The 24,667-nt window shown below is 40.2% G+C and overlaps 1 protein-coding gene across 17 annotated transcripts in view; it reads left to right on the top strand.

Moving 5' to 3' along the window:
* The window catches only part of TCF4 (transcription factor 4), a 1,236,777-nt gene extending 1,213,237 nt beyond the window's left edge, over window positions 1-23,540 (top strand). For 11 of the 17 annotated variants that reach the window (XM_069627021.1, XM_069627024.1, XM_069627016.1 and 8 more), the window contains 4 exons: window positions 4,642-4,801; window positions 14,599-14,828; window positions 18,062-18,202; window positions 19,001-23,540. In XM_069627021.1, coding sequence (XP_069483122.1) covers window positions 4,642-4,801; window positions 14,599-14,828; window positions 18,062-18,198 — 527 coding nt within the window. In that variant the 3' untranslated portion in view covers window positions 18,199-18,202; window positions 19,001-23,540. The remainder of the gene's footprint in view (window positions 1-4,641; window positions 4,802-14,598; window positions 14,829-18,061; window positions 18,203-19,000) is intronic. The other 6 variants (XM_069627025.1, XM_069627019.1, XM_069627017.1 and 3 more) reach the window with 2 other exon arrangements.
* Window positions 23,541-24,667: the final 1,127 nt, after the last annotated feature.

The following is a 24,667-nucleotide window of genomic DNA, read 5'->3' as shown; positions in this document are numbered from 1 at the left end:
AGTTGGGTGCGTTAGACGTTTCGGAGGATTGTCAAAAAATTCTGCAGGCGGCTCAAGCCCCTTCTATTAACAAATCTTACACCTATAAGTGGCAGAGGTTCTGTGAATGGTGTCGAGGACAGCAAGGCCTACAACCGTTGACGGTGACGCCGGAACAAGTTCTACCTTACCTGCTTCTCTTGGGGGAGAGGGGTTTATCCTTCACATCGATAAAGGTGCACCTGGCGGCCATCTCGAGGTTCATGAGGAAGAGACAGTCGTCTCCTCTATTCAGCGACAGACTTGTGAAACACTTCATGAGGGGATTATTTCGAACTTTTCCGCCGGTAAAACGTTTCCCTCCAACTTGGAGTCTCAACACAGTGTTGGCAGGCTTAATGAAACCGCCCTTTGAGCCTATGGCCACGTCGGACATGAAATTCATATCGTGGAAGTTGGCATTCTTAATTGCTATCACATCAGCTAGGAGAATCTCGGAACTGCAAGCGCTGGTCGTAGACCCGCCATACTTAAGATTCTTTAAGGACAAGGTGGTCCTGGCAACTAATCCTACGTTCGTACCAAAAGTTCCGACAGTGTATCACAAACACTCGTCCATTGTTCTACCTACTTTCTTCGCGACCCCATCATCGGCAGCAGAAAAAGCTCTTCATACCTTGGACGTTAAGAGGGCTCTGAAATGTTACCTACATCGTACACAGGAACTCGGGTCTACTCTACAACTGTTCATCACATATGGTCCGTCGACGAGGGGAAAAGCGATCTCTAAACAAGGATTGGCTCGATGGGTCCCATCGACGATTGCGTTTTGCCACTCCAAGGCCGGAAGGCCGCTGCAAGGGCATCCTAGAGCCCATTCTACAAGATCAACGTCCTCCTCAGCAGCATTATGGGCAGGAATTCCGCTAACGGATATATGCCAGGCTGCGGCATGGTCAGTGCCCCACACGTTTACCCGCCACTACTGCCTTGCCAGGCAGCATGCGGACGAGGTGCAGATGGGAAGAGCTGTCCTGCGCCATCTGTTTCAGTAAGGTAAGCTCCACGCTGTGGAGAGTCTGTTTTCTACCTTTTGATGACAGTATACTTTATGTGGGTAAGGTTATATGAGTAAACTTATTCCTGCTGTACATATGCATTGTGTATTATGGTAAGGGTATATTACATTACATTCTCACCGCCGTTTCAGGTGTTACTGCTATACAATCTATTCTAAGCATGTGAATTCATGAAAGATCCAATGCTGGAGAAGGGAATAGTTTCTTACCTGTAACTCCATTTCTCCAGCATTGGTATCTTTCATGGATTCACATGCGCCCGCCAACCTCCCCGGAATGCAATGTATTTGCGTGATAAGTTTAACCCTTCCTACTTTGGAGGGGCCGAAATCTGAAGGGGAGCCGCGGGGGCGGGCCTCTTATACTGGGACAACCTATGGAGCATGCGTAGGCGGGTCCTAAAAGGACGTAGATAGGACACAAAAGTGTCGGAAGTTTTCCTATAGGAAAAGACTATATATGTGTACCGAGGGTCCCAGTCTGACGACGGGGAATATTCTAAGCATGTGAATACATGAAAGATACCAATGCTGGAGAAATGGAGTTACAGGTAAGAAACTATTCACTTTCATCCTCTCCCTAGATAAAAAAAACACTGCTGTCTGAAAGGCGTTATCTCACAGGCAGTTGTGGAGCAGTCACTCTGGCATGGGTATGTCAGAGTACCTACCTCAATAGCTGATATTGTGAATAAAGGACCCAGTGATAGGACATACTCACCAAAGCAGATACCAGGAGGAAAACTTGGGACTGGGCGATTTCTTGCAGATCTTGAGATGTAGAGGAGCCCCTGACATGAGGGTGAACATATATTCCCACATGGGGAAAGGCGCTCAGCCAATCAGGTGGCAGGACACGTGGACGAGAACTGCTAGTGTCCTGGCTGCATTCCACCAGCCACCTGAGCCTCTTCTCTCGGTGGTGCCATCTTCTTTTTGGCACTGCAAGCCACGCCCTCTCGACACCCCTCCTCCAATACAGCTTTCCAGCTTCCCTAACCCCCAGAACATCACCAAAAACCCCAACCCCAGTCGGGTCTCCGCTCTACATCCAATCTTCCTTGACCACCGCAAAGATACCCGAAAAGGGACTTGGTCACTTTTCTATGGTGGTGGCTGTTTGGGGAGTTTTCCTCAAGTCTACCAACAGGTGAGACTCTATAACTACAGTACCCAATTTATAGTAGAAGTCTGTACTACCCTAAGGTTTGGTAGAAGGGATTAGCAGACAGGCTTATTTTAGGAGGATATGAGCTGTAGGTAAATACAGTGAACCCAGTAAATACATAGGCCCAAAGAAACTCACACTCTTGTAGTTATAGTAAAATAGACATGTATTTTATATACACATGGCAAAGTTATATTCAGGTGAGTAAGTACTATTTTACCTAATCAATACAATAGAAAACATTAGCAGGTGACTAAACCAATATTAAGGAATTATGCAGTTCAATGGTAAGTAAAATCACTTGTCATAGCAACTCAGAAAATGTTCTGTTGTCGGAATAAAAAGGGGTTATTCAGCACCAGTGATTCCAGTTCAATACTTTCAAAGACTTGTCATTCTTTTTAATGGCCTGAAGGCTTTAGCAGTCCTATCCCTAACTAGATACGAGTTCTTCAGAGTCAGTTTGGAGAGGATGCAGGTAAGGCACAGCAGCAGAAAAGACAACCTGCCAAGGAATTCCTTGATTACAAGTAAGTCTGATGCTTTTGGGGTTCAAAAACGTTTGAGACGTTGCGATAGGCTCCCTAAAGGCGCACAAGCATTAGGTCTGGGCGAACAGTACGAGGGGGGAAAACCCAAAAAATGGAATCAGCACTCGAAAAAATGACTTGAGTTTAGTACTACCCAGAATCTCACAGTACCTGAGGAGTGGTGAAAAAGATGCAGCTGGATTCATTCACAATGCAACAGCAATGGACCCGGTCTCCTTTTCCTTGATCGTGGTGACGAAAGGAGGGACTCTGGAAGGGGTGCTGCAGCAGCACTTGAGAGAAAGGACCAATAGCAAGGAATTCTTCATACTCCCATGTCGGTCTGCAGTTTTGGCGCCTCTTCACAAGCTCGAAGGATTAACATTTACTGATCGGTCAAATCGCCTCAATTTTTGGTCCTGCACTCTGATGAGGGGACTTTGGGGAGGAGGAACTTGCTTCTGGAGGTCCAACTGGAGCTCACCATAGTTCGGCAAGGATTTGTCAATGGGAAGATGATACACTGCAATTGGGTCGGAGGTCCCCAGGTATCGACAGACTAGCCAACGAAAGTCGCACAGCACGTCAGGTTATGGCTCATTCTGCAGGTAGTCTTATAAGTAGTTGTTCCCTCCAGCCAAGGGGAAAGAGCCGTCCTCTTCGATTCGAAAATGGGTTCACAGTGAGCAGTGGTCTCTTTGCTGTTGCTGGAAGGGGCTGCAGGTGTGTCTCGTCTTCTTCGGATCTTCCAGCATTTGACTTCTGCCTCAGGAACCTCACCTTTTATATCAGTATTGCACACTCAACCTCTGCAAACTCTCCCTGCAGTTTACAGAAAGGGGTAGGTAGCTGTCCAGCCAAGGCAACCAGCCCCTCAGTGGGATCTGGTTCCTTTCAGGCACACCAGAAGACAAAGCATAGCAGAGTGTCGGGATCGTCTCATGCTTCCTGTTCTCGCAGACACACTGAAGCCTCAGCAGGCTGCAGAAAGGGTTCACGCCGAAGGCAAAACTCAAATCAGGACCTCCCGCTCCCAGGATGGTAGAAGAAGGACCAAGAAAGAATCGCACATGAAATAGAGAACAAAGGTGACCCTTCTGTGCATGGATGCAGCTGTGAATACTGTGAAAATGTTGTAGTCTTCTAAGGGCCACGCAAAAGGTACACAATTCAGAATTTCACCAATCTGACCCTTTTTCATTAGACTCTGCTGCATAACATCTATGTGTTCACTATATAAATCCACTCCATTATGGCAGCCTGTTGGCACATTTAGCCTCTATAAGAATGTTTTTTAATCATCAGATCTCGGTATGTGCAAGAAGAAGAGTGGATAGTACTGCATTCCTTCAGGTTTAATACCTTTGTAATCTGATTTCAATGAAGCACAATTGCTGCAACATGTGCAATGTGTGCCGCTATATTTTCTTGTTCTTGGTTCAAATTAAGTGACTGACACATTGACTGGGGGAGGTTAATTTCTTAATTGACTTTTGCACTCGTGTGTTGTTAAATGCAGTAAAATGAGTATGCATGTATAGTGTAGATGAGGGTGTGTGGGCAACACAATGTGTAATTGCTGCAGGATTCTATGCTGGCCTATCTGTATGATGTCATAAGAAGGGTGCTTACTGGAAAGCAGACATTTAGGAGAATCTTAAAACAGCGTCCCAAGCTTGAAAGATCAATGCCTATTTGAAAATTGCAGACACAAAGATGCATGAATTTGTTTAGCTGCCAGTCATAGCCCACGTCCACTGCATTCCCTCACCATTTAAGCTTCATTTCAGTTATGTTGTTCTTATGTATGATTTATCGTTTATGTGCTTGTATGCTGTCCTGTTTCAATAGGCATGTTTACAGTGGGAGGCTGTGTTTCTGTGCAGGTCTCGCAAGTGGACTGGGACATAGTGTGTCGCCGGGTAGCTCTGAAATCAAGTCCGACGACGAAGGGGATGAGAATCTGCACGACTCTAAATCTTCTGAGGACAAGAAATTAGACGACGACAAGAAGGATATCAAATCAATTACGAGGTCAAGATCTAGGTAACCGTAAATAATAGCGTCGCTTCATTTAATTCCTTCACTGGATTTCGATGAAGTGAACAGACTGGATTATGGAGAAACCAAGATTTTATTTCCTCAAGGCTGTTTACAAGCAATGCCTAAAGGAACCCAAGGGCCTGGTCTGGTAGTCTTAGCACACTATCATTTCAGATATACGTACTCAAATATTAATGCTTAGTATTCATATATAAGCATGAATTTGGAAAAATCAAGCCTTCCATTCCCCACCTCTATTTAACTTTTGTCATTCTCTTCTTGACCTATTTTTTTGAGCTTTTAAATTGTTCTAATTATTTTTACCAGCACTTAATGTTTTCCTCCTGTTTAAGTATTGGCTAATTGAATTAACAATGTTTAAACTTTATGCCCCCTTTTTAACTATAAATAACACGTGATTAAATACATGTATAGACTGTTTGAGCGGAGTCTATGCTTTGCACAGGACTTCATTGGCACACGCAACGGCATGTAGCCTTTCCCAATTCAGAAAATATTACAGCGCACTATATCAAATACATGACTTATTTTTCCCTTTGTTAAATAGTCAGTTGCGTTTAGTCATTCACTGATGAACAACAGTCAAAAAGCTGTCGTTCATTGAAATGGCCTCTCATGGATTTCACTTTATGCAGTATTGCATATTGCCTTCCTTGTTTCCCAATCTTTCATGCCATCTGATAACTTTATATTTAGCTCCAAAAGTGCTAATACTGCCTTCCCACCAAAATAAAACCTAAAACATGAGTACAGTGTTCCTTGAGGAGGTTTACTCCATAATCAATGTGTGGGTGTAATTGTTTTTCGTATGCATAACGTTCATGATGTTCAAATATACCTGTGTTGATTTATATGGTTTTCTGCAGCATTTTGTATTGTGTGATTTTTGTACTTTTAAAAGGATTTCTATTACATTTACTAAATGAAACTGGATTTCCACAGCACCCTAAATGTGTTGGCAGTCAGTTTTACATCAGAGCAATCCATTTGTTCGGTCAATGGACACCTGACATAACTATGCTGCATTTGTCATTATAATATACGTAGTTAGCTATACACTGAGGAGCCCTGTGTTTGATTGCCACCTTCACCACTATAATACCAATTGTGTTATCTTGTATAATGTTTTTTATCGGCATGCAATTCAGATTGCTTATCTGTAATAATTGGCAGACCTTAGAAAAGGTGCATACATTAATCAGGCCTGCACCATATTGTCCAGTTAGCCCCAGTGTAAGCCATAGTATAAACTCCTCAATCCTAGAATGATTTATGCTTTTGGTAGTTAGCTCACTCGTCCTTTCAGCTTTGGTAAATACGCATGCATATGGAATATTTCTCTCCCTGGGACATCACACAGTTGGTTCAATCTGGTTTTGTGAAGTTTCCGTGCTTTAGAAGTTGTATCTTTTCATTTCACAATCCTTGGGATTAAGTAATTTACTTGTCTTGTGATAGAGCAACAAACCTATTAAGACTCCTGCTGCTCATGTGGGAAAGATGTTAATTCTAACATTTCTGTTCTGCACTATGGCTACCACATTACACGCTGGTACTAGAAGCCAAGCATGCCTCACTAAGCTTCCTCTAGCACCTATCCTAGATCCCAGCCCACCTAAATGGACAAATACAGACCCGAACAATGCCACTCCCCTCCAATTTACATACAACAGTGCCTCAGGGGCAGCAACCTATGCCTCTCTACCTTGCACTGTTTCTAATAGAAACCTCAGACTCCGTGACAGGTTAACAAAACTACATGAACCACTGAGAAGATCCCTACCTCCTACCAACCTGAAAACTAACTATGAACATAATTTGAAACCTAGTTACACCAATTAGTCACCTCTACATTCTATTTCCAACATAAATGTCCCCCAAACTAATAATCATAAGCGTAAGCTATTTGATAATATGACAGCCAAACCTATCCAAGTCAAAGCTGTAATTGAGCCCCCCACTTAAAGGAGCACTTCTCAATGCGAGATCGCTCGTCGCCCATGCTGACCTAATCATAGAAGGTAATCTAGATTTCCTTGAGATTACTGAGACTTGGCTACATAACGCGGCAGGACCATCGCTTATGTTAGCCATCCCAGATGGTTACATAATAGCCAGACAAGACAGAGATGCCACCCGAGGAGGTGATATCGCCATCATTTCTAAAGTGTGTCTCGCCCTTATACTAGCCCTCACCCAATTATCACAATCGTGTGAAATTCTATTTCAGATAAACAACTCGCAATCACTCACCATTCACCTAATATACAGACCGCCTGGTCCTCTTGGTACCTTAGAGGAGGATCTGCACCACATACTCATTAGCAACCTTAATCCATCCTCTCAATTACTCCTATTAGGGGGCTTTAACATAGGCTTTAACGACCCATTGGATAAAAACGCTACAGATATAGCTAACACAATCAATGCACTACGTTTGTCTCAAAAAGTTAATAAACCCACCCACTTAAAGGGGAGAACACTGGATTGGATAGCGGATTATAACTGCACAGTTACTATCTCATCCATCATGCCTCTATCCTGGACAGACCACTCACTGGTGTCCTTTCACTTATCTACCACCAGACCTACTCCCACGTTCCTTCCACTAGCACCACCATGTCTAACCAGAAACAAAAAAAGCATCACAGTAGATAAAGTAATCCCTGCGATCCTTCCTACTCTAAATGCATTACCAGAAAATCTTGATCCTAGTACCCTAGTCCATGAATTCAACAATATTATGCTCACTACACTGGATAAAATTGCCCCTCTTAAACTAAGATCTAGCAAACCAAAAGCCCATTTAAATAAATGGTTTACGCCTCAACTCAGAGATTTACTCCTCTTGAAAAGAAAAAAGTGAAAGCAATTGGAGACTTTGCCCTTCTAGTGATAATGAAGCTAAATTAACCTTGCTCTCCTCGCTTTACAAGAATGAAATCTGTCGGGCAAAACGTAACTCTTATGATGAGCGCATTGCCAAATCCAATTCTAGCATGAAGAAACTCTTCTCCATGCTAAAAGAATTAGTCACCAATAGCTATACCCGATATCTGTACCAAGGATGAATCTTGCTGCGCAGACATCCAACTTGCACTAGCAAACAAAATCAACATGCTCCAAAATAAAATTCAGAAAAAAAGAAGAGCTGAATCTACAGCATTCACCTAAAAACCCTCTGCCCAGTGATCCACCTATGGCACACAATAATATATTCCACTTCACCAAAATGTCTACCCTGGAAGTAGAAAAAATCATCCTTTCACTGAAGCCGTCCAATTGCAAAGGCGATATCTGCCCAGCACAACTAATAAAAGATGCTGCCAGAGAACTATCTCCGTTCATCGCCAAAGTGATTAATGCCTCCTTTGCATCAGGTACCATCCCTGTTAACCTAAAACAGTCTTGGGTGCTCCCTCTCCTCAAGAAACAGACATTAGATCCTCTCATCCCTACTAATTACCGCCCCATCACCACAGTACCATTCTTACTTAAAATATTGGACAAAGCTGCCTATAACCAAATTCAAAAACAACTAGAACTGCATAAACTCTTAGGAGACAGACAATCCGGTTTCCGCCCACTACACGGTACGGAAACCGCTCTAATTGATTTAAAATCCCAAATTGATGAGCTGAGAGACAAAGGGAAGGCAGTACTTCTGCTCCTACTTGATCTCTCAGCCACATTTGATCTAGTGGACCATAAGGTCCTCTGTAGACACCTTGACTCGGCCGCTCACTTCTCCTCTGAGGCTATCAGATGGATTGAATATTTCCTGAGCGAGAGAACCATGAGAGTTTTCTCTCCATCGGCTGCCACAGACCCTACTCCCATCCTGTGCGGTGTTCCTCAAGGTTCTTGTGTCTCCCCAACTCTATACAACATCTTCACCAAACCCCTGTTTGATGATCTGGACCATCTGGGTATCATCTACACTAACTACGCGGATGATGTACAGATTCTCCTCCTGCTCTCTGGGGATCACAGCAAGGACACGGAATTGGTGAACATGGTATATCTTATCATCCTGGTATGGATGGCCACGCATGGCCTATGCTTGAACGATGATAAGAATGAGTTGATAATCATGGGCACACAGGCAAACATCAAAAAACTAGGCCAGGAATGTTCTTCATTCAATATCGACGGGAACACCATCAAAGTCTCCAAGGATGTAAAACCCCTTGGTTTCTACCTGCATTCCACACTGTCCTTTGATAAACAGATAAAATCCCTGGCCTCCACCACAGCCTACACTTGCAAGCTGATCAGAGCTGGCAAGCCATTCCTCTCTATCGACAACGGCTTGATCCCGGCTAGAGCTTTCATACTCTCTAGAATTGACTATTGTAATGCCCTATATAGTGGTGCCAAGAGAATCACCATCCAAAGGCTTCAAACACTACAAAATGATGCCTTCAGAGCAGCACTTGGCATAAATAAAATAACTCCTATCACCTCCTTCAAACGCCAACATAAATGGCTGTCTACTGGCAACAAAATACAACTAAAGACGCTATCACTGACCCACAAAGCTCTAAATAACGCTGCCCCAAGCTACCTCACAGATAAACTTCATAGAAGAATCTCTCTCTGACCAACCAGATCTGGCAATGTGAATTGCCTGGCTATACCCAGATACAGGCTCACCACAATTGGTGGTAATAGCGTCCCAGTGAAGGCTGCCAAACTATGGAACCTACTGCCACAAGACCTGAGAGCTGACCAACCCTACCTACACTTCAGAAAAAATGCTATCAAACATATTATCTCTGACCCTTAGTCTCCCACCCTTTAGGCTGTATTCCTACTCAGCCGTTATTCTCACTCAATTCTACGTCACTGCTTTTAAATTCATGTGTAATCTTATCTATTTTTGAGATTTAGTGCTACACCCAGTGTAACACTTTGTAACTTGTATATTTGTACATTATATATTGTATATTTGTACATTATATATTGTAACTACATAAGCCTTTATATTGTATATGTATATGTTGTATATTGTGTAACCTTGTAAGCCTTACATTTTCTTATTGCTGCGCCCTGCTACCTATGGGTCTGGAGCGCATAAAAAGTGAATAAACAAACCAACAAACTAATCTGCAAGCCTAAAAATGTGCTAATGGTGAACAAATTGCCTAGTGAGGATTTTGAAATGTATTCAACTTATTTATCTATGTTGACTGCGCATCACACCAGCAATAGACTCCTCTCTGTTACATTTGCCTATAGTTGGGAAATGGAGCTACAGGCCCTATGTGTGTTCAAACATTTCGTAACCACCTAGTGCACACCGTGGTTTAAATAAAGTTCACACTTGGGAGAATACGTTCTGAGCTTGGGGTGAAGGTATAAAAGGCATACAAAGGTACACACAGTTCCATATTGTTTTTTATTCAGTCAGATCGAAAAAACATGTGACTCAAAAACAAAGTATGTACATTGTTCAAGTTTTCCTAGAGTATGACCTCCAGAGGGTGGACTTGCTATGCAGATCCGAACCCCTCTCTCCATTACTGGGTAAGGATTTGGGGAACTGAGAGATTGTCTAAATATAGGGAGGCAATCAATGATCTTATTAGCCAACCCGGAGGGGTGTCTCGCCCCTAGTTTGAAGATATAAGGAAGGAAGTTGATGCTTAGGGCTGGATGTTTTCTGGTGTGAGCAGTCCATGATCAACTCCTCATCTAAGACCTTTTTGAAACATATGTTGAGGGAAAAATTCGATTTGCATCATATCCTGTGTAAAGTGAATCAGAATCTTAGGTTCAGCAATTACTGGGATCGAAAAGCTACTCCCTGGTATGAATCCTATCTAGAAGTTGTCCAGCCGAAGTTCATTAGACTCTGTATACCAATTTTGCACCTGGTTATTTTGGCCTTAAGACAATGGACGTGCAATTGGAATAGTGACAGAGGATGTCCAGCTTGTGGAATGATTTCTGAGAGTATCAGTTATTACATGCTCATTTGTACTGGATATCTGGATTTTAGGAGGACATTTATGAAGCCATTATTTTTGAATAGACACATTTGAACAGTGGATGAAGCCCAGCAACTTTGTTACGACTCCTCCGATAGTCTGCCAATTTACTCTGTATTTAATTATTTGTCCGGAGCATAGAGGAGGAGGGCAACAGGTCAGATGTATTCCTCCAGGCAGTCCGCAACCTCTTAAGATCCTATAGCAGAGTATGTAGCAACTTGGCTCTCAGTTGAAAGAGCATTTGAGAAGGCCCAAATGACCTTCATTAGATTGTATCTTTGTCTGCTTAGCTGATATGCAGTTTTATTGTTGGTGCATTCAATGCTTTTATGTATCCCCAACTTTTGTAGAAGGAATGGCTGATATTGATAAATATTGGCACATTATGAACAAAGCATTTTCCTGATTGGAATGCGGTTTGCACAGATTGGTTATTTGTGATGTATTTTTGATGACTATTCAAATGACTACATTTTAACGGCCTTATTCATTGTGCTTTTATGGTATAATTTAACTGAAATAAAGTTGATTGATTGTATACACATTTAGTTTATTTTCAAATGAGAGTTGTGAGAGCTAACCTACCGTTAGGGTCCAGGTGTTTATCTGCAACATAACATGGATTCTTTCCTTGGGATTCTATTAACTCAACAGTGTCAGGATGGTTAAAAAAATAGTGTTGGGGCTCTTCTTCCTATCGTGAATCTACTGGTCTACCTAGGTTCTAGAAAGAAAACGATCTCAACGATATATAGCGATCAGATGCTGTTTTTGACACAAGTCCTCTTCAGAGAGATGGCGCCAAGTTCACTTTCCCTGACCAATAGGATTGTGTGTGCTTTGCTGCTTCCTGATCAGGGATATAGTGCCCCAGTGCCTTTCCCACTTAGTAAGAGATTTATCACCTCAGTTTCTCATAAAGTTTATATTGTTATCCCACTATAAAGATGTTTTGCCCTTTCACTCTACTATAAGTAATATGTTGACCTTATCACCATTAGTGGATATAGTGCCCTTATCACCATTAAGGGACATAGTGCCCATTCCATAACAAGTGATATACTGTACCCTTCTCCCAAATATGTTATATGGTACCCTTCACACATGTAATACACTCAAGAGGTCCCGCTCCTGAAACTTTGCCTCAGCCACCACTCGCTGGGATGCCAGTTTGTCCAGGTGCTTCAGGGCTTCAAGTACTCAGCTTCCTCACTGCAGAGTCCCTGGATGCTTTGCAAGCTCCTGCCTCTTCCTCTGCCGCCTCTGTTGTAACTGTTCCCACCGCTATCCTTGGGATCTTGCAGCTTTGGCTTTCTCACAGACCTGGCTTATGTGGATCGTGCCTATTCTTTCGCGTTTTAGATTGGTCATCATGTGCATGCCTTTGTGAGGGATCCTAAGATTGGTTCTTTGCCGTAATTGGTTCATTTGCCCCCCCTCCCTCCGTAGGGTTTACAACTCCCTGAGCTGATAAAAGGCATAACAGCCATTTTTTTTGTATTTTCCGGGAATTCCCCCTCCATATCAGCTCTGCGCTGGACCGCTACAGCATTCATTTACAGCTTCCTGTGTCCTGGCTGCTTTTGAAGAATTTTCTAAACTCTCTCACAATCTCTGAGACTCTGTCCAACCTTCTGACTTTTGATATGGTATCATCTGATTGCAGCTTTCCCGAGCTGCAAGCGGCACCCTGTGCTCGCATTTTGCGGTTTCTTTCACCATGTGGGATTTTCAACCACTGGGTGCTTGTTTCCACTTTCACTTCAGAAATTAGGTTCGAAATACAGAGGTCTCTAAAAACATGTTTGAGCCACCTCAAAAAATGGTTTCTGTTGGTTTCCCAGCATTAATGTCAAATGAAACCCACAGACATGTCACTTCCATCGCCAAAGCTCATAACTCCATGCAGGGATTTTGTAGTTTCTTGGAACTGATAATAAGCACTAGGGAGAACAAATGCAAAATTGCCGAAACAGAAGGATAATTATGTCTTCAGAATTGAAGATTATATCACTTACATGTGTCCTTGGCTCTAAGAATGATGGGGGTGTCTAGCGCTCCACCTTGTACTGCCACATGGTAGCTCACCTCATTGGCCAAATTGCCATGGAAGGTCTGCTTTCCTGTGCTATGGAGGCTAATCCAGGCCATGGGACAAAATGTCTCACGTCATATAACCAATTAAAGTTTTGTTATTGCTATATATTGAAGTGAATACCTATACATTATGCAATTTTTTTTAATCACAGATATAATTTCTCCTAAATGTGAACCTTCGGTCTGAAACTCAGTGAGGATATGAGATTTCTTGCCCCAAAATTAGTCCAATTAAGAATTCATATTTGCCCATAAATCTACAATGGGTAAATGGATTACATGGTCATTTGGCATCAGTCAGTGAACTTAATATACCACAGGTGCAGCCTGTGACAACGTTTTTCTTTTAGCAAATAAATATTTCTCTTACCAACTTCTTAAATTTTGTTAGGGAAAGGTCATATGTATCTAGCGACCTCAATTAGTTCAACATAGATTACAAAACATCTTATAACTAGAACATATTTTCATGACATTCTGGTAAAGTTAGTGCAGTCTTCCAGAATTACACTGACGACACTAAGATCATTTTCCACCTTGATTGTGATCCTTGTTGCAGTGCACTACATATACGAACCATCAAATGATTGGAACCTTCAGTGGCTCAAAACTGCTAAAATTAAATCAAAGTAAAACTGAAATCCTGCTGGTTTAATCGCTTTCTTTTTTTTCTTAATCTGTTTTCCTGTTCTGACTTCAAACTGGGTGAACACATTATAAATACACAAGACCAAGGTAAATACCCCAGGCATGGCCTTTGATACCACCCTTTTCATGGTGCCGCAGCTTAGCCAAATGATAAAGAACATCAACTATTTTCTGATACTCATACAAATGAGGCCATATATCACGAAATGGCATGGCAGGATTGTCATTACCTTAGTGGGGTCCAGTCTGGACAATTGCAATTCCCTTTACGTAGTGCCACCATCTCTCTCACTGCACAACCGCTGGTCTTGCCAAAGACCATAGCCAGGATTGTGACCAACACACCCAGGCAGGAATATATCATCTCCACAGTTCTGCAGAGATTGCACTGTTTGCTAGTCGGATGCCGAATTGCCTTTAAGTTGGTTGCTTTTGCTCATAACCTGGCCCTGCTCATTACCTCAGAGCTCTTCCTCTTGGCCTCAGCGATCTTGTAACAGTTATACCACATATATCCTGTGATATAAACGTTCCAGAGCATATGGCTAGTGGTGTTCTCTCCACCAAACTATGGAAACCTCTTCCCTAGTGACATTCGTAAAATTGACTCTTTTCAATATCCTGTCATTTTCTGGAGCTTTTGGGTCATGCACTGAGAAATCTCTTTAGGTGCGTAGTAGCTGTTTCCCCTGCACAAAGTATAGAAATAAAATAGAAGTGGGAGGGGAGAAACCAGTCTTGTTAGCTGGAGTAAATACAGTGATAACCCACAGATATAAAGTTCCACTTGATGACAGTTGAGATTAGAACTGAAAAGATTAATAAAGTAGACTAATGGAATGTCTCACAATTAGTTTACATGATAGACATCACTTGAAAGCAAATAACAAAATAGATACTAATTTGGCCTTCGGTCCACCTCAGACGTTGAATAAAGACAATCCACTGTATCACATTTGTGCCAATGGTTTGCTGAAATATTGATTCATACACATTTCAAAACCTGTTAGAAAATACCTGTTTTTTTTGTTTTTTCAGCAATAACGATGATGAAGACCTCACACCTGAGCAGAAAGCAGAGCGGGAAAAGGAGAGAAGAATGGCAAACAATGCCCGTGAGCGTCTCCGCGTGCGTGACATTAACGAGGCGTTCAAGGAGCTAGGACGCATGGTGCAGCTTCATCTCAAGAGTGACAAACCGCAGACAAAACTGCTCATACTGCATCAGGCCGTCGCCGTCATACTAAGTCTGGAGCAGCAAGTTCGAGGTCACTGTACATTTTATTATATATTATGGATTTTCTTTTCTAACAGTTTGAGTGCATGCTCGGTTTGGCCATGCCATTGGCAGGTTGCCATAAAGTTAAAAAGAAAAACTGTATCCAATCTTAGAATAAATAAGGCAGGATTCATGAATAAAAAGCTAATCGGTTGACTGGTGAGATGTATGACTGGAATGGAAAGTTTTAAAATATTGTTAAATGGGTCTGGTGTACTTCTATATAACCTAAACTGATGTATGGGACAAACCTTTAGTAGAGTCAGGCAATAGTACTGCCATGGTCAGTTACATTCTGTTGGTATCCTCTGGTGAATTCTACCATGCACAGACCTAGTCTTTGAGTCAATTAAGTTAAAAACCAACCGGCATGACCTCTTGAGATCCATGTGCTGAAGCAGGGCACGCAATGGAGAGGGTTTTCTCTGAACTGGTCTACTTTGTCTTTGTCTCAGGAGTGGAAATGGGATAGAAAATGCAACCTACTTGCAATCCTATACGCAAGCTCCTATTGTAAGCTTACAATTGGTTCTTGGGTTTTCTCTGTGGCTGCATGGTAAAAAGTGCATTGAGGTTGCCCAATGCTTGAAAAATGAAATTGTGAAAAAGATTTTTTACCTTTGGGTTGCGCCTACAGGTACACAGTGGTCTGTTTGTCAAACAAGTAGACTCAATTTCATTAATTAACTTTAATTATCTTCATATAAATGACAAACATTGGTTTTAAATTAATGTACACAGTGTTGGGTTCAATGAGATTGTTCAATGGTTAGTCCTTGATATTTCTTCATATTAAGGAGAGTAAATTGGTAATTAACCAGTAGTTTGAGTTCTTTAATGTTTCATCACATTAAGTTTTTGACTGGAGTTGATTAATGCAGAGTGAATCCTTATGAATACTTAATATTGCTTCACATTGGTGTTTCCCTCTTTGGTTAGAGTTTGATGTCCCTCGACACGTGTTTCCCCAATATGATATTATTGGTTCTTCAGGGGGGTGGTTGGTATTTAGTCTTCCTATTTTTTGAATTTTCCTATTTCATTCAGTAAAAGAAATGAAATTGTATTAGTGTTTGGATACGATTTGTCTATTGTATAGTAAGACATACAGTTGATGCATAGGAACATTTTAACAATCGGATGCACGGGTGAGGCGGGACAACTACTTCTGATGTAACAACTTGTTAGGTTGTTGATAACGATTTAGCTTCTAAGTATGATTTGGGCATTGGTCCAATAATTATTCTAATCGATAACACATAGTATTGATGCAGAAAAGGCACTTACTTTTACATGCTTGAATTTCTGCATGTGATATTTTTTCTCGCTTGTAAGCTAATAGTTTTCAGTACTGCACACTATTTGCTTGCAATTCTGTCACGGGCTCTGTCAGTTGTGGGTGAAACCTGGTGAAATCTGGTGAAATAGACCTCACGTCTATTTAACTTTGAAGTACTCGCTTATCTAGAATTCCCTAACTGTATTGGGGTCGGGAAAAATGCTTAGCTTAGCTTGTTTATCACGAACGAAGCAGAAGAACCGGTATGATTACCGCAGACTTGTGTTTGGTACGATTTCGCCATTTTGGATTGCGCTGATAAATAAGTCCAGCGCAATGGCAGATACCATCTTGGATTGGGCTGAATGTTAGCGTTCAATACGTGCGGGTCTTTCATTATATTGTGGCTAATTGTGATTGATTACTTCGTCAGCAGCTAATTGCCACAATGATTTGAAGTTACCCTCAGTGCCAATTGAGGGTTGGTGATAAAAGATGGATCTTGGATAGGAGTAAATATTGGCGTTCAATATTGAATGGGTCTTCAATATCATTACGGCTAGTTATGATTGGATGCTGTATCAAGCACTGGTCGCCGCTGAATTTAAAGGATGCCCTCAGTACCAATTGAGGGTCGGTGATGCAAAATTCAGTAAGGTACTTAAAAATTGTAATCTGTATCCTTTTACTTTTCTCGATATAATTTATAACTAAGTTTGTTCGTGATTATGAATTCTGTAGTTGGGTGCATTAACCTTTATATTTAATTATTTGTTTGAGAATTAAAGGTGTGGCTGTTATAGAGATTTAGCAATAGATATGTTGTGTTCTGAGTGCAGTTCTTCAGAGGAAATGGGTCATTTCTCATTCTGAGTTTAGACCGGACTGGCAGCAGTCCATAAGACAGATCCACTTTGCTTCCTTTTGTCGTAAAGGTTGCTCCCAATTTCCTCCTCCTTGGAGGTTTGTTAACTTTTTTAATCCCAAAGAATCATATAGCGTCAATGGTTTCTTTTGGGTGTGAGGTGAGAAAATGATAAGCCAGTGGTGATGTCATGTCTTGGTTTTTGACATAGCGGATATGTTCTGCTATTCTGGTTTTAAGTTTTATGATGGTGCTGCCTATGTAGAGTTTTTGGCAGGAGCATGTAATCCATATAATATGTATTTTGTATTGCATTTGATAGTCGCGGATTAAAAAATCTTTGCCATTGGGCATTTTCAGTGATTTGTTTTTGCTGTATTCTGAGTATAGACAGACATTGCAAGTCCCGCATTTGAAGTTGCCTTGTACCCTGGCTTCGTTCCAAAGTTGTGGAAGTCCTTGTACTCTTTTTGTGAGTTTTTTACTGACAATCAATTTCTTGCTTAGTTAAATTATAAAAATAATCAATGTGGTTACTTCTCAAGCCCTTCTTGAATGTTGGCGAATAATGAATCTTGTGCTTTTTCCAGATCTAGCGGAATGCGATCTGGTCAGGAGCCGTTCCTCTTTTCTCTTTAATTGTCCTCTTAACTTTACTGAACATAAATGCTATAGCATCTTCCTTCCGCATAAGCACACAATAACCCGGGGCGGGATGTCCCTTGCGTACCTGTCAACTGCTCATGTTCATACTGAATGCAGTGAAATGGAATTGTTGATTCAGCCGGTGATGCTTTTAGAAACAGTGGCCATAGTATTATGTCCATGAAGAGGACATCTTCTTCACTTATACTAAACCAATAATCTTTAGTTCTTTTTTATCACATGCAGAAATATAAGCCCAGACAGCTATTACTATACTTGGAAGAAATGTACATGTGCACTTTTCTACCTTTAAGGAATCATATGTCAAGCCATAGTTCCAGAAAGAACAATGTACCTGATTGCTATTTTCCATTTTCTGTGTGTCACATAGGTGGCCAACTTGTTAAACATGTGCGCTTTACCTGTATTGCAGAAAGAAACCTGAATCCTAAAGCTGCATGCCTGAAAAGAAGGGAAGAAGAAAAGGTATCTTCAGAGCCCCCTCCACTCTCCTTGGCGGGACCCCATCCTGGGATGGGAGATGCATCAAATCATATGGGACAGATGTAAAATGGCAAGTTTGCAGTTTTGAGAAACACCACTAACTTTATCACTTTTCCACTTACTACAAGCGGTACATGTACACTACAGCTGAAGGAATGGAAAGTCCTTTTTAATTTTCCTGGAAACTCAGAATCTAGCTGTTACTTATAAGAGCATTGTTATGAATTTTGAGCAAAAGGGCATTCTTTGATTCTTATTTGTGCTTATCCCACATAAATATGGCAACATCTTGAAGTAGGCCCTGAACTAACAGCACGCCTCGAAATGTAAGCTTTTTGCGGCACATTTTCAATATAGTATTTATATCTCAATGAGATGGATTTATAACCCTTTCAGTGCACATACCGTTTCACAACAGAAATGGAGCCTCCAAAACTCTTAAGGCAGCATGTTCTATCTCTGTTAGAAAATGATAGTGCCCCAATCTGACCAGTACCTCTGCTATGCCTTCAGAAGGATTTGTTTCATTACTTGTAAGCGACCAATAAGAAATCACATCGGGCATGATGTTTAAACAGGATTTATCCTTGTACTGCTAATGGGTTTTGAGATAGAGTATACCCAAACTGAGATAAATAGCATTCAAATAACATTCTCCTGATTTCTTTTTATGTTTTAGTCCCTGCCTCTCATTCCTGGTTTTATATTATCCCTGTCCATGCCACATGTGGAGTATGATGCACCTTCCTTGCATGAGGGTTCATGAAATCATACACTGAATGAATAAAAGAAGTCTACTTTAAATGTATACTTGTCATCTAATTGAGTACCTCCAGTTATTCATTTTGTCTTCTTTATTTTTCCTCAGGTCCAAGTTGCCTCGTACCTTCGTTTGAACAAGCGACCACTTCCTTAAGAGCTCCAATATCTGAAACTTAGATAAACAATGCTCTTTCATCCCGTTTTGTAATATAAGACAAGTCTGAGTAGTTAAGAATCACAGACGCAAGAAATGTCAGCATTCCCAACAGAAAAGTGCAACTTGAGGAACAACTCTCTTAACATATCATCGGAATGTTTCTAGCAGTATGTTGCAAGCTGTAATGCGCAGCCAAGAGACTGAATGGCAATCTTCTCCACACTGTGGAACAATGCATTTGTGCCTAAACTTCTTTTGAAAAAAATATAATTAATTTGTAAGTCTGGAAAAAAATATTTAATTTAAAATTGTAAACTTGCAATAATGAAAAAGTGTACTTCTGGAAAAAATGGTTGTTTTTGTTGGTGTTCTAGTCAGCTAGTGTTTATACTTACTGGTATAGCAGGGGGGCTTTGCTACCCAGATATTTACAAAACCAGCAAATGTCCTATTGAAAAAGAAAGTTGACATTAGCCATTCCTTAGTGTAGGAGGAACAGATGGATCTTATAGACCTATGATAAATATATAAATATATATAAATATATAATGAAATGTAGTGAAAATGGTATGCCTTTTTGTTCATTTTGTTTCACTTTTTTTGCTTCTGTAAAAAAAGTAATGATTAACTTTTTTAAGAAAAGATTTTACTGTACATAAGGATGTTTTGTCTTTCTGTCTTTTCCCCCATGTTTTTGTTAATGTAACCTATTGTGCCAACTCTCTTGAGAGGGGTTGTGCAAGAGGAAGTGCTGTCCTAGCATTGCTTTTCATGTATAAATAGATAGTGAATTGTATTCCGCACCTTCTAGGAATGCAGGTCTTCTCAAGTCACGTCATGTACATATTACCAGCAGCATTATGGAGACGTTGCGTTTGAGGTTGATCTAAAGCATAATGTTCTCCTGTGACCCTATTTTGGGCTATTCAGAGGTACAATGTTAGAATGCTACAAAACGTTACCACTGTGCCTTCCAATGTTTATATCATCAATTTAGTAAGCATGATCAAAGTGGCTGTAATTTAGGAAAATGACAGTGTTAAAAGGTGTACAGATGATTGTGTATGTAGTATGGAACTTTTGAAAACAAGGTCAGATTTATTGATAAAGATCCATTGCAAATTGTATGATAGGTTTGTTTAATTTCTGAAGTGGGTTTCCGTCATAGACACCACTTACTGCCTCCTCCTTGCCAATATCCAATCATAATGCAGAATTGTAAGAAGCCTTATGAATCATAAAGCATTAAGTTGCACTTTCATGAGAGGGGTGGTACAGTATTTCTTTGGCCAGCACGAATGATGTTTATATGAAATATAACTTGATAGCTGCATAGATCAATCTTGTGGCACAGCAACCCATCCGACAACTACATCAGCTCTGACATCTGGGCACTTTCAGCCATCTTCCACAAGTGAATATACTGCTGACTAACTTTGTTGTACAGTGAACTTGTCACACAGTGCTCCGAGTTAGGTATTTGTCAGCATCCTTTTGTCTCTGATAAAGTTTCTATTTTTACAGCAACAAAAAATTGGCATGAGTTATAAATATCTCCCTCATTCCAGTAGATGTTCCACTTTTCAGCACTGAGTAAATAATGCCATATCCCCATTAAAATGGTCTAAATGTTCCATCTGTTCTTCTGTTTTGCCAGTTATATACATTGGTAATGGAAATTACATTTGTACATTTTATGCAACAAATGGCAATCGTATCATTATTTTGAAATTGTGTATGTAAAAGTTATATTTTTACATGTAGACTCTTGTTATTATGTGTTTTTTAATACATTGTGTCTTTTTTTTGTTTGGAATATCTGTGTGGTTTAAAGTCTCATTTAAATGAAGTAGTGAGATATGAGAATCCGATTAGTATGTCCTTTTCTGGAAGCAAAAAGAGCATACGAGATAACTACCATGTGGTTGCCCTTGACATCCCAATGCACATTTTGACTAGTGTGTGATGGAGACCTGTAAATATGTTGAGTAAAAGTAAAATGAAATGTGTCCATTTGTAATTACATTTCTAAAATGTGGAGGTGGATTAAAGTGATAGATAAACAGTGAGCCAAGGGTTAATTCAGATTCTGTGATTACCCATGACAACTGCATAACTGTGTGATCCTTTTTTATGAACGTGTTTTTATAGGAAAATGGATAAACTCTTTTTAAAAATAGATAACAGCTCTGGACTCAATCACTGGATAAGGCTAGGCACGGTGTGGGTAGATGCTGTGCAGACTTTCCCACAACTGAAATGTGTCGCAAATATCTGGTTACATTGAGTTCTGGGGTCTCTCCAGTCAGTGAATATCAATCATGTGTTTCTTTTTTAAATGACTGTGGGGTAGGAAATGTACACCAGCATTAGGGTGCAAGTTGATTGGTCGAAGGGCTAGCTCGCTTTACAGCTAAGCTATTGTTAAAGTGTTAACACCATAACCTTGTGCATCCCGTAATGCAAGGTAGTTTGCATCTCTGAGTGCTAGTTTGTCAGGAGGATTTTCCTTTCCTTCTAGTGAAAAACGGGATGGGATATTTCCCCATTTTATATTAAATAGCACCAAATGAAGTTTCAAACGTTCATTGATCTGCAAATCATCATGTGAAGAAATGAACCCTTAAGTCCTGTTGAAAACGTACATTACAGGGATATAAATGTGACCTCTGTTTTACAAATGGTTGCCGATTTCCTGTATGAACAAATGCTCCAATGTAAAATGTGGAACAATGTAACCTAGACTTCGATATCCAATGTGTAAGTGTACACAAGTGACCAGGACAAATAAGTATTTGAGATTTATTTTGTTCACACAACTGGAAACTGCCTTTTGATTTATGCAATCGTGTACTCTAGTATTACAGTCTTGATAAATGTTATCAATAAAGTACATGAATATTAAAAAAAAGTCTTCAAAATCTGTACACCTGCATATAACACAACAGTGTGATATCTAAAGGATGTTTGAAAAGCTACTCAAAATAATGTGTATGATTTTTCCTGAATCGAATTGAGCAAATGAGTTGATGGGATTTTTCAACTGTGATGTAACGGAGAGACATGGATCTTCTATATGGAAAACAGAATTTTTTTTCAAAAGAAAAATTGTAATTCTGGCTGCCAGCTTCTTTTTTGCCAATTAGTTTTAAATAAAACCTTTTCCTTATATGGCAGATTTGAAATTGATTTCTCGCCAACAACAAAACATTCAATAAAAAAAGATTTAGCACAAGTGGATTTGAGTGCTCACTTTAAAACACTCATTCTGTTAATCCACCTCCACATTCAAAATAATTACAGTACAGTTAATGCAGAGTTGGGATATTTTGATCCAGACCGTGTTTTATCTATTTTTTTGTTACCATTTGTCTTTAGTGTAGTTGAAAGGAATACTAATATAACTAAATTGTAAGTCCTACCAGTGATGCAACTTGTTCATTTTCGGTCTTCCACTTTCTTTTTCTCGTTTTTTGTTTCTTTTATAAGAAGACAAATTCAGTATGTCATCCTTTTTTATATAACAAAAATTAAGAGCACACATACTGAGCTTGATAGAGGTGGGATTAGATCATAAGGAAGCACAAATAATAAACAGTATCTGGTCAAATCGATTTTTAAATATAGCTTTGGGAAAACATTAACATTATAATTGAGCAACAGGGCAGTTTGCCTAAACCTTTTATTTATTTTTTAGTTTTACATTTCCCTTAATGGGACTCGAAGTTGATTATCTTTTGTGCTATGCTGGTTTTGGCCATTTTGATTTTAGTTATTCTAGACCTGTGTAACGGTGACAATATATGAACTGTGGCCTTTTTCATTCTTGTTACTTGTGATGCAACTCAGTGAAGATGAGGAAAAAATAGAGATTTGCCATGTACCAGTGCCTGGCTTTTTGTTATAAAACTTCTTTTGTCTAGTGCTCTTTTTGCTATAAAATAGACTGTAGCTACATCCTAAAACAAACAGCCCAGATCTAAAAACATGCTAATTACATTTGGCTTATTTCACAGGAGTAATCCTTTTATACCATGGAAATTAAAGAAACAAAATAGCACAAACAGTCTCATTTTGAATATTTCTCCTTGTAGATTTTTGCAATCCTCCTGAGTAAAGTTTTATATTTCAAAGATGTTATTTTGACATGATACGGAGATCAAACTGATAATGTAGCATTTTCATTTAGTCGCAAAGTGTCTTATTTGCGATTCTGCACATCTGCAGCATTAAAAAGAGAAAAAAAGAATAATCAGTAAAGGAAAAAATATACAGTTACACCTTGTTTTCCAATGTGTGGCTCAGTGCCTCTACTTTTCCATGTTTTGGTGTTTTTCTGATGTGTCCAAACAGGTTATGTGGAATTTTTCTTTAAGGATATAAATATATAAAGGTTGGTGTAGGCCATTATCCGTTTCTCAGCTGTAATTACTTGGTGCAGTCATGTACATGACCATTCTGTAGCAATAAATGTGCCATTTTTTAAAAACTGTTTCTGAAACTTATTTTATGACACTTTGCCCCTATTCTGTGAGCTGCATTGTTGTTCAATTTTTGCTGTCCCAGTGTTGCTCACATAACCTCCAATTCTCTCTACACCCAATCGACAGTGTTCATGTATGAAATAAATGCCAAGCTACAAATTAGAACAACTGTGAGTCAATTATTCATGGTCATTTTAATGGAATTGTAAAAGAAGTCATGCCATCTTTTCATGGAAGGTCATCATCCTACAGCGATACTACTTATCTTGATTAATCTTTGGTTTATTGTCTTTATTCATGGTGTTCTCCATTGTGAGACAGGCATGGTGTCAAGAGAGACACAGACCCAAAAGTAACAGTTTGAAAACCTTTATTATCAGACGTTGTGGGGTTGGTGTAATGCCTTGCTGGCCCTAACTCTAAGGGGATTGTTCCCGCAACTGATGCGTCTAAGGGCCGGCGATGTCAGTACGTTCAAAACCAAAGTTAGTCTGTGTCCAAACCTATGCTTGCCCTCACTCTTAAATCAAATGTGATAAGGGATTTTATTAAAGGAAAAATGTTGTCTCAAAAAAAGGAAATATAAACCACAGCTGGTTTCAGGTAGTCTGAACAATAGGTGTAGTACTGCCAGTTAAACTCAACAGGGTTGCCTTTGGAACCTACCACATATGGCTCTTGCCGTAAGTCAATAGAGTTCACAATGTCTCTGGGTCTCTTGGGGTGCCCTTCCCCAAGCTTCGATCCTTCCAGTTCCAAACAAAAAGACACAGTTCCTGTTGGGCCTGTCGGGATTCCTTTCCCCTAGTCTAGACCTCTGTTCACAAAGTTCAACAATGTCTTTAGTGGGCCTCTTAGGGTTTCTTCCCAATGTCTAGGCCTCTCTGGGTCAAAAAGATTCTCAGTTGCTTACTTAACAACTCAACTGAGGATTCACAGTTCCGTTCAGGCCTCGCAGGGTTCCATTCCCCCAGGTCAAGGCCTTGTCTGTAAAGTTCACAGTGTCCTTGGGGGCCTCTCAGGGAGCCCTTCCCCAATCCTGGGCCCCTCTTTACAAAGTTCATCAAACAAAATAAAGTTCTTCTTGTCAGGATGTACTTTTCATTGTACAGTTCTTTCATGGGGGGGGTAG

Source organism: Ambystoma mexicanum, chromosome 6p (assembly GCF_040938575.1).
Source record: "Ambystoma mexicanum isolate Mex_15411 chromosome 6p, UKY_AmexF1_1, whole genome shotgun sequence".
In the NCBI taxonomy this organism is placed as follows: domain Eukaryota; kingdom Metazoa; phylum Chordata; class Amphibia; order Caudata; family Ambystomatidae; genus Ambystoma; species Ambystoma mexicanum.
This window is presented reverse-complemented; position numbering and strand designations above follow the sequence as displayed.